This window comes from Amblyomma mixtum, chromosome 2 (genome assembly GCF_055824585.1).
Source record: "Amblyomma mixtum isolate Tamu chromosome 2, ASM5582458v1, whole genome shotgun sequence".
In the NCBI taxonomy this organism is placed as follows: domain Eukaryota; kingdom Metazoa; phylum Arthropoda; class Arachnida; order Ixodida; family Ixodidae; genus Amblyomma; species Amblyomma mixtum.
Window position 1 is genome coordinate 26,675,770 of NC_143013.1, and position 26,887 is coordinate 26,702,656.

The 26,887-nt window shown below is 47.9% G+C and overlaps 1 protein-coding gene across 5 annotated transcripts in view; it reads left to right on the forward strand.

The window, feature by feature from the left end:
• The window catches only part of LOC149358757 (GRAM domain-containing protein 4-like), a 159,887-nt gene that overhangs the window by 119,000 nt on the left and 14,000 nt on the right, over positions 1-26,887 (forward strand). For 3 of the 5 annotated variants that reach the window (XM_089570937.1, XM_089570936.1, XM_089570935.1), the window contains exons 2-4: positions 21,582-21,743; positions 22,950-23,058; positions 26,771-26,870. In XM_089570937.1, coding sequence (XP_089427063.1) covers positions 21,615-21,743; positions 22,950-23,058; positions 26,771-26,870 — 338 coding nt within the window. In that variant the 5' untranslated portion in view covers positions 21,582-21,614. Of the gene's footprint in view, positions 1-13,062; positions 13,835-21,581; positions 21,744-22,949; positions 23,059-24,570; positions 24,652-26,770; positions 26,871-26,887 lie in introns of those variants that run through there. The other 2 variants (XM_089570939.1, XM_089570934.1) reach the window with 2 other exon arrangements.

The following is a 26,887-nucleotide window of genomic DNA, read 5'->3' on the forward strand; positions in this document are numbered from 1 at the left end:
GAAACGTATTCACAGGCCTTGCTTTTACACTACACAGCCTTCGTTCCATCTCTGGCGCAGCTCGTAAATGCTAGCCTCGGAGCGGAATGACAAGAACGAAAATGAAAAGTGTCGGAAAATGCACGACCGCTCTAAAGCGGCGCAACATCAAGGACGCGCTTCAACTGAAGCGGCACAGAATGCGTAGACTTTGCCTTCGGTGCGATTCACGGCGTGTTAAGCACCCGCTGTCCCCAGCTCAAAGTCGGCGATGGGCACAAGACGCTCGTGGGCTCGAGTTGATGGATGTTGGTTAGGCTGACTGAAGAAGCGAGGAAATCCCGCGCCATGTGTTCGGGGAACATTATACAGAGAAAGATAAGGTTTAACGACTATCGTAAACATCACAGGGTTGGACGCCAAAGCTTTTTGTATTTGCTGTTCAACGGCAACAACTACTAAAAGAAGGCCTAGAACATGGTGAGATGGCCGCTCTTAACAATTATTTGTCAGCAGTGAAGAGCATGTCGGGAAGCATCATCTAGAGGGAGAGATGATTTAGTAACTGGAAGAAACAGCGCGGAAGCATTTGGCTAGCAATCTTGAAAAAAGCGACGTCTGTCTAAAGCCTCTCAGAAGCCTGCAGAAATAAAGTAAATATTGCCGCGACTGGGCTTTGAACCGGCGCTGGCGGGTTCGACATGGTCTTAGACATGGATTGTTATCAAGGTGGGTGTGGTCGTGCGCGAGAACCCTTCGACACAACTTGGCCTTTGATGTATGCGTCGGTGACGTCACTAAACCATTTATACAGTCTTCCCCATCTACACGGCGACATAAAGTGGTAACTGTATTAAGGACAGAGGCAAATGCCCTTACAAAATGTAACGTAAATCCTTTTTTTTTTCTGTGGTCTTAGCGTACAGAACGATAGCAGCGACCTTAAACTACTAGGCAGAAGAAAAAAGTACAAGAAAAAAATAGAAACGCCACCCCTTGAATGCACTGCGCACCAGACATATGCATATCTGATGTGTGTTTGCTGACGTCAACGGATAAACACCCAAGTGGCCGACTGGCCTGATCCACAGCAACAATAGCAGAAACTATATATAAACTGAGTGCTACGCGTCAGAGGCGACAGCCGCGACCATGGCGCGCGATTAAGGCAGCAACGCAGTAAACCCCCAATTAATGAACGAAGGTTCATAAGCGGTGGCAGCGCCAGCGAAGTGGCAGAAAGAAAGTGAAATGCACTTGAACATACGATATGTCGCCCCTGGGGTTAGTTGTCGGCCGCGCGAAATCGCCTTATCGAGGTCGGCGGTGCTACCGCGCGAAACACCGAGTAAGCACAGCAAATACAAATACAAACTGTCCGCGAAGTCGGGTGTACAGGCGGCAGCGATCACATCGCCTTGGATCCGTTGCATGTACTTTGCGCGCAAGAGGTAAGGCTAAGGGGCTCCCTGCAGGGTGTAAGCAGTGTTCCGGCGATAACCTTGCGGAATATTACACCGGGAGGCGTGGGAACATGCGCCGAATGTAGAAAGCCTTCGAAGAGGCTCAGAAACAACTGGGCGCTGAATCCCAGCAGTCGCTCCGCGCGAGCAAATGGTGCAAAAGCATTTTGCCCATAGGGATAAAATAGGATAGGTTAGGATAAAAAAGGACAGGAAAGGACAGGACAGGAGAGGTCAGGACAGGAAAGGAAAGGACAGGAAAGGACAGGACAGGAAAGGACAGGATAGGACAGGATAGGACAGGATAGGACAGGATAGGACAGGATAGGACAGGATAGGACAGGATAGGACAGGATAGGACAGGACAGGACAGGATAGGACAGGATAGGATAGGATAGGACAGGATAGGATAGGACAGGATAGGACAGGACAGGATAGGATAGGATAGGATAGGATAGGATAGGATAGGATAGGATAGGATAGGATAGGATAGAAAAAGGGTAGCAGAGGGCTACCCGCCTAGACGACGGCCGAAACTGTCTTGGCTCTCGGCGGCTGCTTCGGCCAGTCGGACGAGTTGTAGCTGAGTCTCCGGGTCGGAGCTCATTAGTAAGGCCTCCCATTGGTCTTTAGACTTTATGTGCCGTACCTCCCGGGAGGCATGAGGACACTCCCATAGTATGTGAACCAAGGTGGCCCTAAGATGGCAGTTTGCGCATTTTTCTGAAAATTTGAGTACGTAAGACTCCAAAGGGCCCGGTTTGGAAATGTGCAAGTTTGTACCCGGCGCCAGCTGACGGCTTTGTATCTGGTTAAGAATCTATCCGCTGTAGGAAGTCTAGCTCTTTGCAAACAATGTAATGTGTAATTTCTATCTATCCCAACATGCGATCACCACCATGAAGACCACCTCTCTCAGGTCCGCCCGGGAGGAAAAGCCTCGGGCGAACTCGTGGGCCGTCTCATTACTAGGCAGGGGTGCATGTGCTGGTGTCCAGAGTAGAGTGATTTTTCGGTGTTAATGATATCCTAGTTGAAATCAAGAGGAAGAAGTGGGCTTGGGCAGGGCATGTAATGCGAAGGCAAGATAACCGGTGGTCCTTATGGGTAACGGAGTGGATTCCAAGAGAAGGCAAGCGTAGCAGGAGGCGGCAGAAAGTTAGGTGGGCGGATGAGATGAAGAAATCTACGGGAATATGGTGGACACGGCTGGCAAAGGACAGGGTTAATTGGAGAGACATGGGAGAGGCCTTTGCCCTGCAGTGGGCGTAGTCAGGCTGATGATGATGATGATGATGACATGATGGCTTATAATTGTATTCGTCAGGGGAGGGGGGACCCCTGCTGAAATTTAGTGCGACAACTTTGGAGTCACTGATGATATACTTCGCTTTCGTGCTTACATAAGCCACTGCTATGGCAATCTCCTCTGCAGTCTCTGGGTTACCCGACAATATACAGGCACTTATTTTTAGGAGTTCTTTATTACTGACGACCGCGTAGGTCATCGTGTTGTTACCATACTCAGCGGCATCCATGTGGATAGACCACGGGAACCCAAGCTCAAGTTTTATCACTCGACGCCAGCGCCGCGCGTCTCCGCTGGAGAATACGCGCTGCCGGAGCTGCCAGTTTTGCGGAGGCGGTTGCGGCGCTCTTCAGTCCGTCCTGGGTCCGAGCTGGTGACGCTGCATCGCTAGCTTGCTGCATTCACTCGACAGGCGTGTTGAGCTAAGCGCCATGACAGAAGCTGGCTGCGTCGTGGGCTGTCACAACGGTGCAGTGCAAGGGACGCGATACACCTGTCGGACTGTACCGGGATGCGAAAACATCCTGCCACAGGCGCCTCTTCTTTTCCCACTCGGCTTGCCTCATTTCTAGGGCTGGCTGGTGCATGAATTTACTTCGTGATAATTTACATGCATGAAAGAACACCGCAGCTGCGTGCTTGCAGTGAGCTTTAATGCCAGCTTTGCAGGCGCATAACGAAAAGCTCCCACTTCTGCTCGCATATGGAATAAGAGAAAGGAATAAGACTGGGACAGCGTAAACATTTGCCGCCGTTTTTGATGGGCAGATGCCTTTCCAAGCTTTGCCTCTAGAGATATTCAGCGGTGTACATTCTTGCAGCTGAATTCAAATTTGCACCTTTGTCGCGGCATTCCGCGAGCGCGTATACGAAGAGAAAATTAAGACGATAGAATTAGCTTAAAAGTATATTCATATAAAACACTCAGTACAATGTTTCGAGTGTGTCTTAATGCCCACGCCATTTACGCGATCGTGTCGCTTCGCCTGTGTCTCGTCACCACTCACACAAACAGCAAAGCAAGTTTTGCGTCCGTAAAGCCGATATTCTCACAAAACTCAAGTGCAAGCTTGGCGTGAGAACCGGAATAATGAGGCGAGCATTACGCCTAACCTCGCGGTTACTTTCAGCTGATTTCAACTGCTTTGCGGCCAAATCACACTTGTCTCGTACCGCGGCGGCCGAATTTCGATGAAGGCTAAATTCTAGAGGCCCGTGTACTGTGCGATATCAGTGCACGTTAAATAACCCCAGGTGGTCGAAATTATTCCGGAGCCCTTCACTACGGCGGCCCTCATAGCCTGAGTTGCTTTGGGACGTTAAACCCCAATAAACCAATGAACCAAACCTTACCATGGTATACAGTGAATACTATGCCATGGCGATTTTTTTTTCTCGCACGCCGTAAACTTTCGTCCCTGACAGTACATGATTACTTCTGCTAGGATGCCATATCAAAATAGCATTATTCGACAGCGGAGAGCATCGGTAGTGTGCGCCGCTTCATTTCACAGTGCTTATACGTATATCGCTCCTTATTTTGAACGTGTAACAAATGGCAGATTTACCTCGAGGTGCACATTGGGAAAAAATGTGATCGCTTACTCGTGAAACGCATTTCCCGCTCGTTTAGTCATGTTTCATCGTTGTCAATCGCCTGCTCCACAGAGTGCACGTGATTAACGAGCGTTTCACCGTTAATCAAGTTCGCTCTCCGCTATATAGCTGTCAAGCTGGCAGGTATTTTTCAAGCCGCACTGCAGACGGTACATTGCGACGTGCCGCAGATGGAGCGCGAGTGCTTTGCACGTGCACGGAACAGAGAGTAAATGCGGAGGCGAAAAGAGAAAGCGCGCAGTGGGTACTTTCAGTGCCTAGTTTAACGCGATAGAGCTAAATGCCTCGTTACGCAGAAAATCCGGTGTCGGCGTTGGCGGCGTAGGGTGGCCCAGACTGCCTGCCCCGGAGAAACAACCTGGGTGGGCTACACAGGTCACGTGACCTTGTGGAGTCATCACAACGTACCTACCGGATTGTGAGCAAACTGCCAACTATGGCCCGGCCGTGCTATGGCAGGTGGCAGTTGACGCTATCGCTTCGTATCCTAGGGGGCGCTCCCCGTCAGGAGCAGTAGCGCCGCTCGGAGGGGCTTTTGGAGCCTATTACTTGTCTATCCCGCGTCCATCCATTAAAGCCAGTCTGCTGCACTTTTTTTTTTATGCATGCGTTTCTCTATTTCGGAGATTAACGATAACTGGAAGCACCCATGACGCCGAGCTCCGGGGATGTACAAAAAGAAAAAAAGAAAAGACCGCAGGAAATGGGTACGTGGCGGTGGTGATGGGTTTTCTACGGGTTATAGCGGTGTTTTTTTTTTATTATTATTATCATTGCGGCGACGTCTGCTCGACAGCGTTATAGGTTTTTACGCCAACCCCCCCCCCCCCCCCCCCCCCTTTCTCTTTAAATAAGATTGTGCGAAGCAACGAGCGAGCATCAGAGGCGTACGGAGAAAATGGCCACTTCTGGAAAGATTCTGGACGTTTGCCAACTTTGCTACGGTTGCTACTAAGCGGTTGGCTGTTGTCGATGCCAGTTTCTTACTTTTTGCGGACTTAATTATTACGCTTCGCTCGAGAGCGTTAAAGTCCTTTAGGCTTTGAACACCACTAGTGATTATGTTGTACACGCCTAATAAATCTGTAACGCTCAAACATAAAACTTTCAAACTGAACGAAGCCATCCGATGCCCGGTTTAGCAACAGACGACCTCGTAGTGTATCTGCGGCGAGAATCAGTAGCAGTCAAGAGAGTTACAAACAATAACCGAGACCTTTGTCTTCTCTCCGGAGTCTTTTGATGCTAAGAGGTGCCTTGCAGCGGCTTTCCTTGGCACATAAAACGATGTCGACGTGATTCCAATCAGATATTCGGTGGCGGTGGTAAACATCATACGGTTAAACACCCGGCGAAGCTTGCTATGCGGTGAATTTTATCTCGTGCTGGCCTTATAGCTGCATATGCACCAGTAACCCCAATACAACTGATTATACCTATCTGTTAAACTAGCCCAACGGTTCGCGTGGTTTTATACCGTCTTCCGCTCCACAAGCGCAGAAACCTTCTCGTTCGCGACCCTTTTTACCAACCTGCGGCTGCCGTCTAGTTAATAGCGACCCAAATATAGTTTGTTTCGCTACGCTACTGCTTTACTAGGCTAATACGGTGACCCTGCGCTGCGCATACTGAGCCAGAAAGCGGGGCTAACACCTGTAAGCTCTGCACCGCTCAGGATACCTGTCTCGAACAACGGCGCCCTTGACATTATGAGCCGGAATCGTGAGCACCGCATGCACTCCCTTGTGTGTATACTTCCTTCCTTAGGGTGTACGCCGTCCAAACCACTGCGGTACCCTAATTTCACAGCCCGATTCGTTTAATCCTTCGACACTGCAAGGGAAATGCCGCCGTACGCAGGGCATTCTGCGTGAACTGAAAGGTCGTCTGTCGGTCGACAGGAAATGCTACGTTGTATATATGTGGAGGAGGAGAAAATAGGGGCGGAGGGCGCCCAAACAACCGTTTGTTAACACTCGCCGCTAAGACGCTGCGCCGAGCGGGTTTTCTCTCCGGCCGCGTGATAAACGTCATGACGCCGACGCTCCGATTCGCGCGCCGGCGCGCTAGGCCGCGTAGTGAGGCTAGCGAGGCCACGACCCCTCTCCACTTCGACGGTAGCGAAAGCGGCCCTGAGGCTCTCGCTCACAAGGTCGAGCGCCGGAATGCCCAGAGCGCGCAATTTCTCTAAGCCTTTGTGTGAGTCAGGTTTTTGTTTTTCGTTCTTATGATATACCAAGGTAGTTCAGGAGAGCAAGCTGCCGGGCTAGTTGGTGAAGCATGTTATATAGAACTCAGCGAAAAAAAAAAAAACGGACAAGGGACGAAGTAAGGGAACGTCGTGAATGTCTCTGTGTCCCTTATTCCGTCCCTTCTCCGTTTTTTTTTCTTTGTGCTGAATTCTATATAGCATACCAAGGTAGTCTCTGTATATCCGACCAAGTCAAATGAACGACGAGAGTTCAAGTAAGCGTTTGCAGTGTGACCAAAACCTCGTTATCATCCGACCGTCGTGCCCGTTAAATATGACGATATTTTTTTTCATATATAGTTTACTATAACCAGTTATAAAGAGCGCAAGAAAAGGAGCTTCCGGCGTCTTTTACTGACACCGACAGTCCATCTAACATATTTTCACATAGAAATTTAAAAATTCACAGCGACACTGAATTACATAATGTGTTGGCATTGTGATAGCGTTAGAAGTGGCGGACCCTGACACGTCTCTCTGCACACAAGCAGACATCTCTACGTCTCATTGCTGGTTGGTAGATGTTTCTCCGAAGGCGTCTATAGGTGGCGACACGGACGCAGTGAAGGTAAAACGAAGAGTACCGCTGTCACTTCCTGTCCGGTGACGTCACTCCCCTCCAGCCAATGGGAATTTTCGATTTAGTGACGTCGCTTCCCTCCAGCCAATGAACGAAATTTATGTTCGTCTGCACATTTTTTTCTCGGTGAGCCTTAATGCTCTCGCATTAATACTGCTAAGAGATTGGTTACTCTACGAGAGATAGAGTATATTCAGTAGAATCAAAGAACGCATCAAACAACCAAGCCGTGTGCAGTAAACCAAGTATTCAGCCGACGTTGCATGACACTCTAGGAAGAGAAGCGATACGGGGCTCGGGGACTAACCATCTCGGGGTCACCAGTGTTGGGCTTAGTGACGCAATCACGAGCAACTAAGGCCACCACGCGTCATGAATGGGGCTAAACACGTGTTTTTTTTTTTTTTACATCAAACACGAACAGTGCAGTACTACAAAGTGTACAGTGCAGTGCTGCAAAGTATACTGTGCAGTATGGACGAACTACTGCTGCAATGTTAGACAACGTTAGCGGAAAACGTACGAGCCACTCCTCGACGCAATCATCGTGCAACTCTTGCTGCGGATGGCCCTCGCTGCGTTGAAGGTCACTGAGCATAGCGTGATGAAGTTGGAGGACTCGTTGCGGCGCGACGGTGAGTAATACTGCGATGGAGACGATAGCCGAGGCAGGTCGCTCTCGATCGTACGAGGAGGCATGCTTGCTCGCTTCCGCTGTATACCCACCGGGGGCCCTCACTTCAGCTAAGGCAGGAGCCACAGTATGAGTCATCTTTGAGACGCGCGCTTATTTCTGCGAAGGAGATATATTTTACGTCACGCGAAACTGCTACAGCGCTTACAGTCTCGGTTTAATTAGTACAGAATGAGAATTAAAATCAGAAATGTTTATTGTTATTTCATTGTTTTAGATTGTATCTTTAAAAAGCAGAGGCCGCCCCGGTGGCTGAACGGTTATGGCGCTCGGCTGCTGAACCGAAAGAGGCGGGTGCGTTCCCGACCCCGGCGGTCGAATTTCGGTGGAGGCGAAATTCGACAGGTCCGTGTACTGTGCGATGTCGGTGCAGGTTAAACAACCCCAGGTAGCCGAAATTTCCGGAGCCCTTCACCACGGCGTCCCTCATAGCCTGAGTCGCTTTTGGACGTTAAGCTCCCATAAGTCCATAAGTCAGGGGCCCCAGAGCTCGGCACAAAAGTTATGAGAGGGGTCCTTAATTTCAAAGTCAGTACATCAGCGGTGATCCTTGAAGATATAAAAAAGTTCAAAAAAGGCACATTCAAGAACTAAGAACAATCAAAAAAACACATCCGTACTTTTTGTATAGTCTGTGTTATTCTACCTAGGGCTCAAGTGTTCTAATTGCTATCTTGTATTACCGAAACGATCCATATCTGACGTAGCAGTTTGCGTCTATTTATTCCACAGCGTTGTAGCGGAAAACAAAAGTGAGTATGATCCGTAAATTTGTTCGAATGTGTGGTGCGGCTAGAGTGTTGGACGATATCGATTGGTGTGCATGTTCATGGGTGATTTGTGAACGCATAATGAATAAATAGTCACTTTACACGAGCGCATACTGAATAACGAGTCATTTTGCATGCTGAAAAAAAAAAAAAGGAGCAAGGCAGTTTTTTCAGAAGGTAAAAGTGGAAATTTCTTTCGTCTCCGGTCTTCTTCCTTCTTCGATTTCGTTTTTCTCAGCAATCAGAGGAGCAGAGAGAGGCGAGTAGGACCTCATACTGGTGAACAGCGCAAAAAACCAGTATGAATGCATACCAACTCGCCCAGATCTCAGCCTTACTAAAGGCGAGTAGGAGTGTTTCCCAGGGCTAAAAATAGAGCCGTACGCGCGCTTCTATGTTTGCTGGCCCGCGAGCGCTCGGGTGCTAAGCGCGACAGCCAATCGAGAGGCTAACTTTCTGGACGCTTGCCCAGGTCACGCACTTGAACCGTGACGAGTTAGCCCGCCGTCTCCCACTCTTTTAAACTACTTGGGGGTAAGGGTACTCGTATCATGTTATAGTGTTTCCCGCAGTGCTTGAAAGCTCGGTATCCATGTCCCGATGATCGCGGTGTCACTCGAAGACCCAGCCTTTCCCAATGAAGCGTTGTAATCCGCTTAGCTTTGCGTTGCCGCAAACAGCAGCTTCGCCTTATTCAGGAGGGAAATTATATGCGAGCAGGTCGACGACCTTTCGCGCACACTGCGTACCCGACACGCGCCTTTAATCGGGAGCGAAGGTTGGCAGCGAACAGCTGGCGCGTCATAAGTCAGTTGCTTGACCCTTGAGCGGGCGTGCCACTGACGTCACGCGCACCGCGTAAATCATGTGACCTTGCCGTTGAGGTGACAAAACTTCTAGTTTAGCAACCGCCAGCAGGTTTAACACGCGTGTAGACACCGAAGACGACGCAGGGTTGAGCAAATTTACGAGGAGTCTCGGACAATTTTGCGCGGGAGACTATTCAGCAGTCGATGTGTGCGACCTGAAACGATGCGAAAGCCATGGGACTGATGTTCACACGGAGTTGAATATGAGCACGCGTTGAACCGGGGCGCATTGCAGGCATATGAAGTAGGGCTGTGTCTTTCAACTAGAAACACGTCTGACCCAGTTCCTCTGCGTAGTGAAGGCAGTAAAGATCACCAGTGTACTGCAAACTAACGAGCTGGACGAACTGGTTAGTATGTATTACAACATCGTCCGTGGAGTCCCGTAATGGATTTGCACATTGAAGTAGAGAGAGCCGGCCTGGCCCACTGATTCTTATCCGTTCTGGCTGCTTCAGCTGCGGATACTGCTGGATATCCCCTTCATTCTTTTTTCCCCCTTATATTCACTTTTCTTTCCCTCTCTCGATCTCTCTCTCTCTTTCGAAGATATTTGCTTCTATTCCGCCTCAGTCACCCTCACCTGAAGTAGCAGGCTTTGAAAAGAGCATTCGGTTGAATTGCTCCCGCCAAAGTCTCCCTCACAATCTCTAAATAGCGCTCCCCGGTTAGATTGACGACTAAAAAACTTTGAGATCACTGCGGTGACCCGCACTGGAACAATGCGAAAGCAAAACGTCCACATACTATATCGACGTCCATGGCTGTTCTGACGTTCATGTACTATATCGACGTCGATGGCTATTTTCACGTCTGTGTGTATTTTTTCGCGTTTAATTAATTAACCAATTACACCTCATCAATCAAGTGTTTCTCACGACAAAATCTTATCACACACTATCTGTGACAATCACACTTTCACACATTTATATTCAGAGAACGACGTAATCGTGCGGACAAAATTGAGGACACTTTTTGCTGCCGCGACAGAGCCGTATAATGTTCTCGCATTAAAAATGGCAAGGAACAGCCTCTCTAGTCCACCCCCACGGCCTGCTTCCCGTTGCTATTTCATTCCGGCGCTGTGTCGGAGCTTTTCCAACGGATCGGAAATTAAATGTCAGTCAGTGTCACCGTGCTCTCCACAAAAAGCAGCACAGCGGACCAGGGTACATGCGTGAATGCGTATACGAACAAGAGTTTTCCTTCGAAACATTTTAGGTTGGATTATTTCATTTCTGTGTTTCATACGAGTACGTGACAAGATTAGTTTTGATATGGAAGAAAATTACACCGTATGCCATTATCTCTGAATACGAACAAATTTTACGAAAGTACAGCTGCATGCTAAAATTGTGTACGCACGCTGCACTTTTCAAAGATAATAAAGTTAAGAAAATTTTCTATCGCTTTAGTGGTAAGTAAGTTTGGACTTAATTCTCTTCTCGTGGGATATAAAGCCGTGCGGAATTCCACGCCCCAGCTAAGAAGAAGCTTTGCTTCAAAAATTCAGCTTTCGTGATAAAAAAAAAAAAGTTATTTTAAAAGTTGCGTATTTTACCTCCCCTACTGTTTGCAAGTTAATTTGTTGCGAATGCAATAAGTAATTTTCCTGCCAGAAAACACAAGAAATCCATTTGATCGCAGCGATTTTCCATTCTTGGACTTTGAGTGAAAAATGTTTTAGCTTTTTCAATGCAGGAAAAACTAAACGCCGGAAGTAAAAGTTTACACACACGCGGTTGACAAGCTCCCCGATTATTGACATCCTTTGCATAGCTCATTTCTCCAGAAAAAAAAAGTTGATTGCTCTAATTTCTCTGCAGTAATGTATGGGTGCTGCAGAAAGTCGGCATTTTTTTGTGCGCCACTCGCTTATATAGTCAGGCGTCTCTTGGTCAAGGCTCCTTATTGCGCAGTTCATATTTATCGACGATTTCGTTTCGTGGCTCTCTTGCGTCACAGTTCCTCTGGAGCAGCCTGCATACTACACGATGCATACTACATAGCGCATACTGCATGCTACATACTACATGTTACGTACTACGTATTGCATACTACATATATTACTGCATACTACTTGCATCTACACTCGATACCATTGTAGTGTCGGGTCTTGATTTCAACATGATATGTTTGAGTGCCTTTTTGCACGTTATTCTATCCGTTTTTGTCTGTACGACGTTATACCTTGCAGATTATTCAGAGTGGTAGGGGACCATTAGCTTCTCATATATGAAACGGGTTTATATACGCACTGATGACGGCCACCCTCTTGAACCTATAGGCACTACTGGAATTTCCAGCCATTACAACGAAACTAAATATTCTTTTAGATGCATAACACTGTCTGAGGCCCACTCCGATGCATGTATTATATCAATTTCGCAGCGCAGCAGCGCCTAATGTAGCTGTACGCTTGGCTCACGCACAAGCTTCGTAGCCGCGGAGCTGGAGAAGCGCTGTCGAAGCGAAGGTTAGCATTTACATAATTGCGTTTGAACTGGAAAATTTTCCTCGATGAACCAGGGAATACCAGCGATACGTGGCTGCTCGGACGCTAAGAAATTTTTTTCCCCTTCTCGATTCGAATATGGACATGATGGAGTTCAGTGTCGTCGACGTGAAGCTGGATTCAGCCGACGTGGCCCGGTTGATGCAACCTGAGACTGAGAGGCCTGAAAAGAAAGTGTTGTCGGTCGTACCCTAGAAGGAACAACTACCAACTCCGGCCATAATAGGATCTAGCCGGAGCCGTGCGTCGAACTTTAGAAGGAGTGTAACGTTTTTTTGTTTTATCAAAATAATGCTGTATTTACTCGGTTTTCTTGCATCACATATTCAAGCGGTGAGAACAGGGAAGTGGTATTAACGTTGTTTTGGTTGTTTATCTGAGCTAGACGCTGATGTCTGAGAAAAGAAAAAAAACTTGGGGGACTGGGGGAGAGCGGGACTGGTAAATACGGTGATTCTTCCGAGGGTATTTCTGAGGTACGGAAATAGGCACAGAGAAACGTAGTTTGTTTTACGGCACTAGCACTTGGCGTAAGCACTCGGTGTGAGCTCATCACGCCTTGTTGACCCTGCTTCGGCAGAAAATTCTCTGCGGAAAGTTCGTCCATCGCCAGCCATCTGCGAAGTAGCTACGCTTTCGAAAGCCCCCCTCACGAGCACGACCTGGCAAGCTTCCAGTCTGGCAGGGGTAGCCCTTTGATTGCAAGCTATCGCGCGCGCAAGGTAATTGAGGCAGCGACGAATAGGAATTTATTTCTTATTGTGTCTCTCTCATAACGGAAGTCACTCTATCTTTCACTCTCTCTTTGTTTATCCTCTCTCTCGCTTTTACTCTCTGTTTAACACACGAAAGCTAAAAAAGTGAAATAGCGCATCACTTATTAGCGCAGGATACCGCGAGCAATCTATTTGAGAGAGTGACGAATAGGATTTTTTATCTTCTCTTATAAAAAACATTACACTCTTTTTACCTGCTTATCAAAATTCACTCTCTCTTTACACTCTTTCTTAATCTTCAACAAAAGTTGCTTACTCTCTCTCTCTAGTCTCCCTCTCCCTTTCTTAATATTCAACAAAAGTTACCCTCCCTCTTTACTCTCCCCCTCTCTACTCACTGTTTAACTCAGGAAAGCGAAAAGAGTCACTTTTATACAGATTTGCGAGAAAAAAAAATTAAAAAGCAATCTTCCTGCGCCTTTGCGATTGTCTAAACAATTGTATTTCCTAGCATATTCAAAGCATAGCCGCGGACAAGCCCCCCCCGAGCGGTCTGGCATCGATTACCATCGTCGGCCAGCTTAAACAAGGCGCGGCGCTTACGAGACAGGCGCGACCTTGCCGTCGATTCCAATCACGCCCTCTCCCTGCGGAGTACTACGTATGCGGGTCCTGCCTGTTTGCGTCAGAGCCGGGGGAAGGGGGGCGTCAATTTACCTGCGCGCTTTATAAAACCGGCCGGCGCAAGTCGCGACCACTCCAGTAGTGAAAACGCCACCATTTCCTACGGACGCGGAGAACGAACGGATTAACCGGACGGATTATTAACCGAAACCACCACCTCCTTTAGGGTGCGTGTGATTGTGAGACTGTGTGTGTGCGCGCTCCTTGGAACAAAATACGAATTTGTGTATATTATTCGATCAAACGTTTACGCTTATGGTGTCGACGACACCTGGTGACACGTTTGCCCGCGAAGTGATCGAGACGACGAGCGAAATGCCCACCGTGACGTCACAGCCCAAAATTCAGCCTCCCCCGCGGAAGCGCAGGACCACTCAATATCTTAAGGTATGTCGATGTCATCTGACCGTCTTCGAAAATACATGCCAAGATAGAACTGTGACAAAACCTGGCGCTGATATTTCGCTGACGTTGTACGCGCATCTGCTCATATAAGCATGCGAAAGGGGGGGGGGGGGGGGGGGGGTAGCCCCCTCCCCAATTATCTAAGGGGGGCGCCAAGTCTGCCCCATACTCTGTCGGACCTGTCCCGTCATTGTTTATTGTGCAGTGCTATGGCTATGCCTGGTTTTTTTTTACAATACTGTCGGCCGAGGACTCGTGATGTTGTGTACCAAGAACTGTCTACTTGTCAGGCCACTTTGAGGCGATATTTTCAGGTTCTTTTGTGCAATTAACAAAACATAGATGTGTCGTATATTTCTGTGGCTTAGAATGAAAATTATTTCGGAAGCGTGTTGTTGCACTGATGCCTCAGCGGCGCGGGGTCTACCTTCTGCCGATGTTGCACATGAAAGTAAAAACTACTGCTCAATAATATTTTTTTTTTCATTTTTGTGTGTGGCTTCTTCGTGGCGGTAGAAAATTATAACCCCTACCAACTCTCTCAAGCTACCATCCTTCTGCAATCAATGAGATTTTTTTTATTCGTAACCAATATTAGTTCAGTTAGACGAAAGTGCCCGCGTGTGTCTCTGCGTGGCCACAGAGTGAAGCCTCCGGCGTCGGCAGCGAGTCTAAAAATTGATTTTTTTAGGAGAGTAAATGACGCAGTAACTGTCTCATATATCGGTGGACACCTCAAACACGCCTAACGGGAAAGAATAAAGGAGAGAGTAAAGAAAGAAAGGGAGAAAGAGGTGCCCTAATGGAGGTCTTTGGAATAATTTCGACTACCTGAGGATCTTTAACGTGCGCTGACATTGCATAGCACACGGGTGCCTTTGCATTTCACCTGCATCGAAGCACGGCAACTGAGCGCGAGAATTGGTTCATGACGAGTGCAGAGAGGGAAAATGTGAACCGGTGTAGAGGAGAGTCGGGCGCAGCGACGCCTTCAAGTGAGCGGCGTCTGCTGAGAGAGGGAAAGCTGCGCCGAAAGCGAGCGCGTGTCATTGGCTGACCCAAAGCGGCGCGCAAAGGGACGCTGTGTATATATTGAGAAATGTAAAAGCATAAAAAAATCCTTTGCGAATCATAAAAGTCAGCCAAAGCAAAGCGAAATTAATTGGCACAACTTTCAGGCAATGGGATCCTGCAAAAGGGAAAAAGCATCCAATAGAAAACCATCATAAAAACGCATTCTGCTTGCGCATTCATCGCATCAAACTATCTGCGCGTCTGACAATTTTTTACATTCTTGCAATGTACGGAACAGTGACGACGAAATGCTACAAATTTAACCTTGTATCCAACGTTTTTATTGCCACGGCATTAATGTGACAAAAATAAAATATTCCTCACGCTTTCCACGGCGAACTGTACAGCAAATTCTCATAGCTGCATTGTTTTTCTACGTCTCATGGCTTGAGCCAAGATGCTTTTATTGCTTTTTTATGTGTGTGCACTAGCAGTTACCAAGCAGGCATTGAATTTTGCCATGTTCGCACAACGGCGCGGCTTGCAAAAGGGCTTACCGTGTTGAGCAGCGTAATGCACCAGCAGTGCTCCACAAAATGGTAGTAGAGTTCCTGAAATTACGATGGTTTGGCGCATAAAACCATGCATTAAAGTTGCTTTGCAGCTGAAATTCGTCATCAGACATGCACGGTAACGTCAGAGTGAATACTTTGGCTAAATCACAGTTCATACGGTCATCGGAAAAGCTCTCTCCATTTTTAGCCTTAATGTACAGCATACCTTAAAACAACAACAAAAAAAAACTTGCACTGCATCTCGTTCAGTAGCTGTAGCTTCTTCGACATCGACAAGAGTTTCAAGTTTATTGGTCATATGAGATTAGTGCGCTCATATTAAATAAGCATGAATGTACTAATCTTACATGACCAAGGACAATTGTACCGTGGTACCAAAAGGTGCCGGTGCAGTGCTTCACTACAGGACCGCTTTCTGTACTTAATTAATATTAATTTGCTCTTCTTATGTCATCAAAAAACTTGAAACTTAAAGAGCTGCGCTGTCGAGTTTAAAATGTACACCGGCTAGACGGCACCTATCAGGCACGGCGTCATTGAAATACACAGGTACTCGAATTTGAAATGATTAGCGAGGTAGTGTGAGCTACGGACGGATTATTCGGCCCATCTTGCTACCGGAATGATAACGACTCCGTTCGATTCAGTTCCAGTTGCAGCGGAATAAAAAAATTGGAGCTAAATTTCAATTGACGTCATAGCCGGGTTCCAATGGCGGATAAAACGAGGCGTGCTTCGAATGCAGAAGTGCTGCTCTTACAACCTTGAGCACGTTACGTTTAGCCCGCAGGCACAAGAAGCGAGTGACGGCAAGCGATTAGCAGCCAACAAGCACTGAAAGCTACGGCGTTTTTTTTTTTTAACCTTCCTCGTTAAGAGCCCTATCAAGTTTCCTTATCGCGTTTTTCACGCCTGTTCACACAAAGTATAGGAATTTTCCTAAATATGAGAGTGTGGTAATAAAGAGCATAGCTACAAGACAACAAAGATAACGGTCAACCATTCACAAAGTAGGTGGGCATCCAAGACCTTTTTCCCAAGCATTTCACCCCAGGAAAGCTGAGCTCCAGGCTGGGGGAAATCTCGCACCCGTTAGAGAACCGGTGTGTGTGTGTGTTTGTGTGCGTGCGTGCGTGTGTGTGTGCGTGTGTGTACGCGTGTGCGCGCGTGCGTGCGTGTGCGTGTGTGCGTGTTTTGAGACCGGATGCGTCCGTACGGTGATCGATTTATTTGAGATGGCCTACATAACATATCTTCTTGTTATTCTCACATAACTTTTTGTTTGAAATTTTCCGGCTTGTAATGTTCTGTAATCACGTCATTAAATTTTCTTGTGCAAGTATTTGTTAACTGAATTAATATACAAGTGCGTTACAAGGAAGCAGTTTCAAGGGTTTATTTATCAAGCTACTAAACGTTAATCGGCACAACAAAAACGTCTTTAAAAATGGCCGACCTGTACATAAGTTCTATGTGAACACCTGTCATTTTTCAGGATGTTTTTGTATTTGGAATGCTGAAACATCCGGTCCGTACACGTGTATCGTACAGTACAACAAAGCGCGCTTACAGTGCCAAAGCAGAACGATCGAATCCGGTTGCTTGGCGACAGGATCTTCTTTCATACGAGCAACGTACGACTTTGCCACGATAACTTGCTTGACATATGCAGAGTACGTAGATCGTGCCTGTACGCATTCAGCTTGCGACGCTACCTCGCTCCGGGTCCAACAAGAGCATCGTGGGTGACGCAACGACGTACCCGAGCAGCTCACTGCAGCGCACAAAGGGAGCGTGATCTCAGCGGATCGTGACGTCGTCAAATCGCGTCGCCTGGCAGAGAGTCCCATATTTCACGCTCAACTGGGCGAGAGCCAGTTATAAATTCAGCGGATTTCGAAATCTGGCGCCTTGCACTGCCTCGTTTGTTTGTCTTGTTCGTTTGCTAGTAGTCGTTCGCGTTGTGTCCTTGCGGCTGCATGTATGCTCGCATCTGCGTACATGTAGACCGCACTAGGGGGACTGCCTCCATCGTTCGTTCCACTGCCTACAGGAGAAGAAAGAGGCCGTCCTAAACAGGAAAACTGCGGACCGCGCTCGGTCGGCGACGGGGTTCTTTTGTGTCGGTCCGTCGCTGCTGTGTACTATGGCAGGGATGCGGAGAGAGAGAGAAAGAAGTGCGTCGCATTCCGGCAAGTCGCCATAAAAGCGCGAGACCATCTCCCGTCAGTGGCCTAGCAGTTTCCTTCAGCTCAAGGTTGACGCATACGCATACTGAGTGTACGGAGTTACACGCAGGGGATGGGTTTCCTACGCAGCGCATGGTTGACGTGCTGTGCTGACGCTTTTCAACAGATGCGCCCATGCTTTATATTTCTCTCTCTCTTTCTGGAGGAAAGCAATGTCGGCCTCGTAGCATGTCGTAACCAAAGACTCCTGCATGCAGGTGGCAACTAATTATAATGTTATCGTTATAGTATACCATGATTGTGTATTCTGTACGGTGCATTAGTGCACTGCAGTTGTCCTACTACACACCACGGTTATAGAGATGGGCATGAGGCGTAAGAGACACCTTTGCGGTTATGTGGTCGAAGTGGGTGCCTTATGTCAGGAGCAGCACAGCTGTTAAAAGAGCTTTAGAACAACGTCGTAGCAGTTTGCTGGAACTCTCTTATGTCACTTCTTCGCCTCGCATGAAGGCGAAAATGTTTGTTTGTTTGTTTGTTTGTCTGTTTGTTGTTTGTTTGTTTGTTTTTTTGTTTCAGTCCATGCAGTATTCATGTTTAGTGACGCTAACGGCACCCATTTCCGCATATCGAAGAAAGGCCTCTAGACCTTTTTTTTTCTTTCCTATCCATCAGTCCATCTATCGTGTCGGTTATTGCTGATTCGTCGATTATATCCCTCCTCTCAGTCAAAGTCAGCGTGAAAGCGTGACAGTATATGACCTCCCTCGTGGTTCTCGTAGACACGCGGATTATCCGTAGTAAAGCTGAACTCCAGTACCCACTTTCGCTATACTTCCACTTTGGCCGTAGCGCAAGCTCGAAAGGTCACCATTCTGTGAGGGACGGGAGCTGCGTTCAATAGAAGTGCTTGCACACTGTCCTTTAGCATCATTATCTCTGCATTATGCATCCCTTATTCAACGTCCGTGATAGCACTGGCCTTCCTTCCAAGAGCAGCGATGGAAGGTCGTCAATTTAGAGTTCCCGATAAATTAGGTATTCACCGCAAGAACACCCGAGTGATTTATATCTCGCAGTCTTCCGAATAGTCCTTGCGCAACGACGTGAAAACAGCGGCTTCCAGTTCGGAGATCGCTATAGCGCAGGGTCTCGGTCTCGACATGTCGCTCGTCCGCGAACTACTGCATTCTTTCCCGCTTTCATCTTCATTACTACTTTCTTTTCTTTCCTTCGCTTTATACGCTCGGCTTTTCAGTGACGTAGACCGGACATTCGCGCATAGTACGTCAGCGGCGATCTCATCTACGCTGTGCGAAGGACTGTACTCTCGCAAACCGCGGAAAACAACAACACAAACAAGTGCACGGAGGCCGCGGCATCCAGGGTTATAACGGTGCTGGTTTATTCTATATTTTTATTTTGATTTTACAATGTCTCGCAAAGAAGGGAGTATATAAGATCGGCGGGGAAATCCCGCTGACTCAGATCGCGCCCTTTACGCAGCGGTGTCGTTACAGTGTGCCCGCTCGGGCTTTAAATCGTGTAGGCTCAATTCTTTTTTCCACCGTTCGAGTTGACGTTCGTCTTCGAGGAATGAAACCGGGGTTGGTTTTCCCGCTCTTTGGAGAATACTGGAGGCGTTATCCCTTCTCACCTGACCAGCTGGTTTCCTTTCGTTCGGTGCGTCACTTCCGTTTGTTTGTTTGTTTGTTTGTTTGTTTGTTTGTTTGTTTTTGTGTTCCATCAGCTTGTTCGTACGCCAATGATGCGACGAGCTTAGCGACCGCGGCGCCTTTTGGCCCCTGTCAAAGTTTGTTTCGGCCGTTGGCAGCATGCCGGCATCGTCGTTAATGAGTAATAGTGATGGGAAAAACTCACGGGAAATGTTTCCGTAATTTGCACCTTCATTAAAACGCGGCGACCTCATTGAGGGCTAATTCTAAAGATAGCCTTCCCTGCCATTTATACCTTAACCTTTCACTGTATGCGATTCGTTCACGGCGTCGAATTATACACTTATAATTATACTGGGAACGGAGGATTACGTGTGAAAGTGCAATCATACAACCTTTTCCAGCGAAGAGATCGAAACGTCTTGCCTAGAGACATGCCATACTTGGGGTCAACATAGCCAATACTTTACTGAAGGACCAAGCTTCACGCGTAGTAATAGCGTTTCTGGAAGTATACGGCATCTTTAGGAGAAATTACTAGGTATTTGCACAGTCTGATGGTCGTTCACTGCACTGCTTCAAGGCCTTATTAAAAGTGCCGTGTTCACTGTGCGTGCCCCGTGTTTTGCAGTACTGTTTGGCTTTGGGGTATCTTATGGTGTGACAGCCGAGCAGGAACTCAGGAAACGGGTTTCCGTATTTCGCTTGCGCACAGCGGAGTTTCTTGAACATGGAGACTTCGCCCAACTACGGGATTGGTGTTCACTTGCGATGTTTGTAATTCTGGTGCAACAACCGGCGTACACAAAGCGGTGAAGAGTATAATCAAACCTTTATTTGTGCGGCAACATCCTTCTTTAACACATTTATCAAAAATATTCTTCCCTGGGCAAAAGTGATGACTTCGTTCTTCATGCTCTCTATATGTGGCTGCGTGCCATCTATCCTCTCGAGGAACAAAGAACGGCGCAGAGAGGCAGGTATCGATGGCCGATAACGCTCGCCGTTATCTTTTGATAGGCAGCTAAGAATGCCCGGTTTTGGAAGCACTCGCAAAGTTTTACGAGAGTGGTTTGCAGCTCATCGTTCGATGGAGTGTACTGTTTCACTGTTCTGTTCAGGCAGCATTTACAGCCACGTTCGTTGTAACTTACAACACGCAAGGCGTAGTTAGTGTTCACTTAACGAAGCAGTGGGAGCATCACTGGTGATTAAAAAAAAAATGCATATTGCTGCCTAACGGAGGGGTCGGGCTTTGTGCAGTGTGTTTACGTAGGGCCCACTCGCTGTGAGGCGCAAATAACAAAACGGTGTTCGCCGGTGCGTTTCAAGCCACACTGAGCGCGTCTGCACGTATAGGCTAGCGCCGAGCGGAATTTTTTTCTAAGCGCTATCTGATCATTATTGCGTTAAGTGCAGTTTAAAAGGAAGTAGACAAGGGGTCACGTGATCTGTTCTTATCCCCTGCGATGCCTATACCTAGTGGCAGAGTCTGTCTATTACGTGCACAGTATGCAATAATAGTTTATTCAGCACAGCGACACACGCTAAAGGTTCGACTCAATGCAAAACATCCTATACGTCACAGCGACTCCCTCAACCGACCTTCGCGGGACGCGAGATAAAATCTCACACTCTCTAATCTAAGCTGCTCGCGTATCACGAAGCCGTGCGTCGCATTGAAATCCTTCGCGTAGGACGCAAGGCTAAGCAGTGCCGCTTTCACTGTCGTTGAAAGGAAAAACACCGCAACACGCAAACAAACGTGCGGCAGTATCGGAATGCGCAATCAGTGCTATCGGCGTCGCATACAACACGACGACGGGAATGTGCATGAAAACGGACTATAAGTTTTTGCTGATTTTACTTTTCCTGTTTTTTGTTTGTCTCAATTTCTGTTTTCGTTTCGCTTTCAAGCTCGCTCGATAACTCCACTAATCGTCTCATTCTCATTCTCTGCACGCGGGCGAAATTTCTCCACAGCCGATACACTTTCCTCTAAAGTGGAACGGCCGCGTTGTCGCGTAGTCCTTGTAGCAGCCTCTCCTCTCCACTACCGGCTGTTTCTTATATTGACACACGCGTTTACACTCCGCACAGTTGAATTCCTTCGCTTCGTGAGTGCGCGTGCCTGCAGTGCGTGCTTCTCGAAGTCGCGGTGTTGCTATACGCAGCCCCTTCGGTCGCAGCCATGCGACGCTGGTCGGTCGGCGTTCAGTGCGCCAACGGTTTTCTCACCATCGCCCTCGGGCCCGACGGCGGCTTGCTGTTGCAGGTGCCGTCCCTGGCAGTGCCGCTGAACAAGTCGATGAAGAACCTCTCCTGCCCCGACCTGACCAAGATCGGGCTCCAGAATGGCTCATCCCAGGAGGACCTCCAGAGGGCTCCCAGCCTTGGGGACTCCATCGGAGACACCATGTCCCTCCACTCGGACCAGGTATACATAGCGCATACAAAGCGCTCATCTACCTCCTATGCGCTTGGACTCTCTACATCTTCGTATTTCTTGCTTGTTTACTCTACGTCTTCCTCTTGGACATCTTGCTATGAAAATTCCAACCTCTGCATCTTTCTGCTTTTTGTTCTGTTATTTTTATCTTCGTGAGCCTCGCTCTTTATAAGATTACCCATAGATTGATGCAACCGAGACTGTAGTGGGCAGTAAAGCTAAGTTAACCTAGCTGGTGAAGCTAAACCTAACTTAACATGCACCGGCTACGCTAGAAACTTTAGGCGTACCACTGTATTGGTTAAGAATGTAAGAAGTTAATTCTAGAAGGACGAGCGGGCCGTGTAAAAGTGATGAACTTTATCTGTGATGCCAGTACACGACAAGAGCGCTTCGTGTGGGCAACTGACACCACAGATGACCCAGCACAAATTCTGGTCACCTTGCCGCTGGGAGGTGTGTGCCAGAAACCGAAGGAAAACGGTATATGCCTGTATCGCTGAACAGTACATCTATGACGTCGTTTGAAATAACCGCACAAGCTTCTATCTCGCAGGTTCCGCGGTGGCGTCACTTTGTCAACGCGCATATTTCTGTGAATATAGTATATGTATTAGGAAAAATTATTTTGAAACAAACTTCTAGACGAACAGCCCTTGTACCACTATGACCGAACTAAGCAGGGATACGGCTGTGCTTTTACTAATTCGGGATATCACTGTTTCGTGTGTTCTGTAAATAGTACCGCTCCGCGCAATCTCGCATTACTTGTTGCCCACGACACGCCTTTTTAGCAAAACCACATGCATAACGAGATCGATCGATCGATCGATCGATCAATCAATCAATCAATCAATCAATCAATCAATCAATCAATCAATCAATCAATCAATCAATCAATCAATCAATCAATCAATGAACTAAGGGCGCATATTCCCAGGCTCATGAAAATGTTGTCGTGCACTGGAGCTCCCAACGCCTTGATATCGCAATACTACGTAACGTCTTGATAAGACGGTGACGAATGTGACACCACAGTGCCACACTTACCGCCTTTTACACAGCGACACAAGAAAGGGGGCTCTCAACATTTCGATGCGGAGTCTACAATGCGCGGAGTGCCCTACCAAGTGCCTGCCTGCACAAGCAATCGCACTAAAGCTGCGATAACGCGCCTATCTCCGGTTATCGCAGGGTACGGAAGACGAGCTGCAGTTTACCTTCAAGAAAAAGAAGCTCTTGAGCACCGAGAGATACGGCGAAGACAGCGACTCCTCTGACTGCAGCCACCTCGAGATGCCCGGTGAGTATCGTCACTCACTGTTTGCCCTGTGGGATTCCACACTGCGGTGTACCTTGTGACAACGCGCTGTAGACACCGAGACTGCATCTGAATGCGTAAACGTGACCGAGGGCCCACAGGCGTGCAACCTGTCCGCCTAAGTCAGCAAACACACTCAGGCAGCGAGGAGATTTGCGCGCCAATTAGCTCTGCGTTTTCTTGCTTCAACACTGTCAAGGCCCACCGCTGACAGGGACGTCGTCGTCTCAAGGGTGCGGCTCAATCTAACCCAGCAGCATAGCTTGCACCCAGCCGGCCAGTTCACCTTGCCCGAGCCGACGGGATAGCCGCCGTGGGTTGCGTGTTAACCCCCAGCGCTGACAGCTCAAGTACATGGCTCGGTGGATATTTTCACGGATTATATCTACACACCGGTGACGTGCATATGACTTTCAGCGGTCGCGCTGAATGTACCTGCGCTGTCATGCAGGGCCGCCGGAAGGATCCGCCCATTCGCGAAGGGCCATAAACCCTTGACGCGCAACGCTTGTGTCGACTTACGCAACCTCTGTCTGCGTCGGGCCAAGGGGATGGAATATAAATTCATGATTGGCGATCGGCTACTATGTATACTGAAAAAGGCGTGCGCTTGCGTCGGGCGCTTTCTTTCCTTCCTTCTTTCTTTCCTTCTTTATTTCTTTCTTTCCTTCTTTCTTTCTTTCTTTCTTTCTTTCTTTCTTTCTTTCTTTCTTTCTTTCTTTCTTTCTTTCTTTCTTTCTTTCTTTCTTTCTTTCTTTCTTTCTTTCCTTCCTTCTTCCTTTTCCTTTCTTTCTTTTCCTTTCTTTCTTTTTTCTTTCTTTCTCCCTTCCTTCCTTCCTTCCTTCCTTCCTTCCTTCCTTCCTATCTACCTTTCTCGCTTTCTACTTTTTTATCTTCTTCCTTCCTTACCTTTTTTTCCTGCTTTCCTTCCATCTATTATTCCTTCTGCGAAGGGGAGCACGAAGTCATTTATACCTGGGGGCAGCAGTATAGGCTTGGCATAAGCTGATAGTCCGCGCATTACAAGAATCTCGACACGGCGTTTCCTCTGCTTCATATGATCTGTTCGCAACCAGTCATCCTCATTTTTACTAATGGGAGCTATACGACCTGGCAGTATCGCCAAACGTAGAGACTCCGCGGTACTTGAGGCCACAGTTGCCACATATTACCGCAATCGCTCTCATTACTAACGGTGCACGGACGCACCGTGAGCAACAACATCGAAGTGAAGTCATTTATTTCCGCTCGTCTGTGTTCACACATTCAACCCCGAAACCAGAACTTTTGCCATTGCCTTGAACGAGCATGCAGCTAAGGGACAGGAACGCTGGGGGAACTGACACGAGCCGGCGATACTTCAACGACGAATGGGTGGGCTTTGCAAAGTAGCTCGCGCGTACTGCTATAGAACGAGTGGCAGTGTGTCCCGGAGGTGTGTTCACATGATGTGGCATCCACGCCCCCACCCCCTATTCCCAACCTCTGGCGCAGGGACTCCTCGAGACGTTGTACTGACCCCGCGCACTATGCTGCGTCACAGGGACGACTCGGGATCGCGTGAACCGTTCCAGGGTATATATGAACACAGTTGAATTCTTCTCGCTAAACTGAGTAGCGAAAAATTGGTTTTGAGGGACGGAAATGACGCAGTAGCTGTCTCACTTCTCGGTGGACACACGAACCGCGTCGTGAGGGAAGGGATGGCGGTGGGAGTGAAAGAAGGAAGAGAGAGAGAGGCATTGCAGTGGAGGGCCCCGGATTAATATCGACCACCTGGTATCCTTCAACGTGCACTGACAACGCGCAGCTCACGGGTGTTTTGTACTTTCTGAATGAACGAACGCGTTTTCTAGACGAAAAGTCTTCTTGTCGATACGTTGGCTAGATAGAATACTGAGGCTTCCCTCCAAAACCTTGTTCACTTTGTTTTGTGTTTTGATTCGCCTCAAAGTTAAACGTCTTCGGCAACACCAATACAACCACAGAGGTACCTCAAACACCTTTTTTTCTTGTTAATAGTTCAGATGAGGTTTAGTCAGTGTGCAGTACCGTCCTTCGCTTCACCATCCTCCTCAGCATCTCTTTTCAGATTGAAGTAGAACTAGAATAAAAATGGGTCGTGTACAGCTCGCAAACCTCAAACAACTGAACCATGGGTGAACCTACCGCACCTATGCTCGTGTCCGTAGTCACTAATAGTGGATGGTCCAACACATACGTGCTCATCGTTACGACCTAGCAGAAGCCTGCACACAACAGACACTGCTTCGGGGACACGTGGTCCGCGATCAATACGTCTCAGGGAAAGCTGTATCGCGACGGGCCGCAACGCACTTCTGACCTGCAAGCGATGATTATCGCGCGTCTCAAGCATGCAATCTGTCGCGTCGAGAAGAAAGAGATGAAGTCTGCGCGATAAGGAGGGCAAAATAATCAAGAGGAAAGCAAAAGGCTCCCCGCACGCGACGGTGGCTATAGTTGAGTGCTTTGAAGTGTCCCCACATACTGTTCGCTTCTCAGAAATCGTGCAGCAATAGTGCCTGCACGTGTAGGGCCTTGAAAGAAAGTGCCGATGCTTTAAGCCAACCTCAGCTTGCTTGTGCTTTATACCACGTGACTACGAGCAGCGTTTGTGGAGTCGTCAAGCGGGTGAGGTCTGTCTTTGCAGTATGTCTATACTTCTCCGCACGTTGATCGAATTGGGACGTTGTGTTAACAGTGTTTTCTGCGTGAAGTAATCTTAGTAAGGTTGCCGGCACTCATTCGGATTGTACTCCCATCTGAACAACGGCTGAAGCGCGTCATCCTCGTAGGAAGGATAGAAGGTCGGTTCATCTAGAAGTTCTTTTCAACCAGCGTGTCGCGTTTGGATGCATTTCAGCGCTGCTGAACAGACAAACTGTGTCTTTAAAACGCAGGGATGTTTGTGAAGCTGCGTAAAGAAGGTATAGCACAGATCTCAAAGCGTATCTAAAAAGAGCTTTACCCTTGCAGTAATTTTCTCTTGAGTCACTATGCGTTTTTTCGGTGCAAGCAAATCAAGCGCTAAATCGCGCTTTAATAAATATTATCCATTCGAAGCATACATTTATTTCCACTTCTTGGAAATTCGATGCCACATACGACAGTGTTTAGGTATTACAAAAAGCTCGCGCGAGATGTGCTCGTGTGAAAAACTGACAGGAAACGATATTGCGTGTTCAATTCCCAGGGAACTGAAACTTTTACGCCAGTATTTCCTGTTTCCTTGACTACATCATTAGCGTCGAAAACTGGGAACGAGAGGCTTTTATTTACTTGCATTTATTTATATTAGTGCTTCGGTACAGTCTTGTGCTGGAAATTATTAGCAATTGAACAGCCGCTGTTATTCAGTGCACTATATTTTTTCTGTTCCTTCCTTCGGCGCACGCGGCAAGCGAGGTGTGGTTATAACGCTAGCACATTCTTCCCCAATTATACTCTGCTGAGCAACGTGTTTTGGCCCTTTTCGTTAGTCCATGCCAATTCTCTGCCTTGGAGTGTGCGTCAACGCGCGAAATATGGCGGAAGGTAAACTTTCCGCTGATAAACACTCGCATGCGCTCGCGTATAAGCGATTCTGAGTTATCTTCATTTCATTGTATTAGCCCCTACGTTGCGCTTTGTGCTGCCTGTTTGATTGAACCTCCCGGTTCTTTCCTTCATTCAGTTTCAGATGACGACGCCCTCCACTCACTGAGTGATAAGTCCTCGCAGAACGACTCGAGTTCTCCCAAACTCACCATGAAGCGACCGGCTCCGCGGCAGAGGTGAGTGGGCGCTCGCT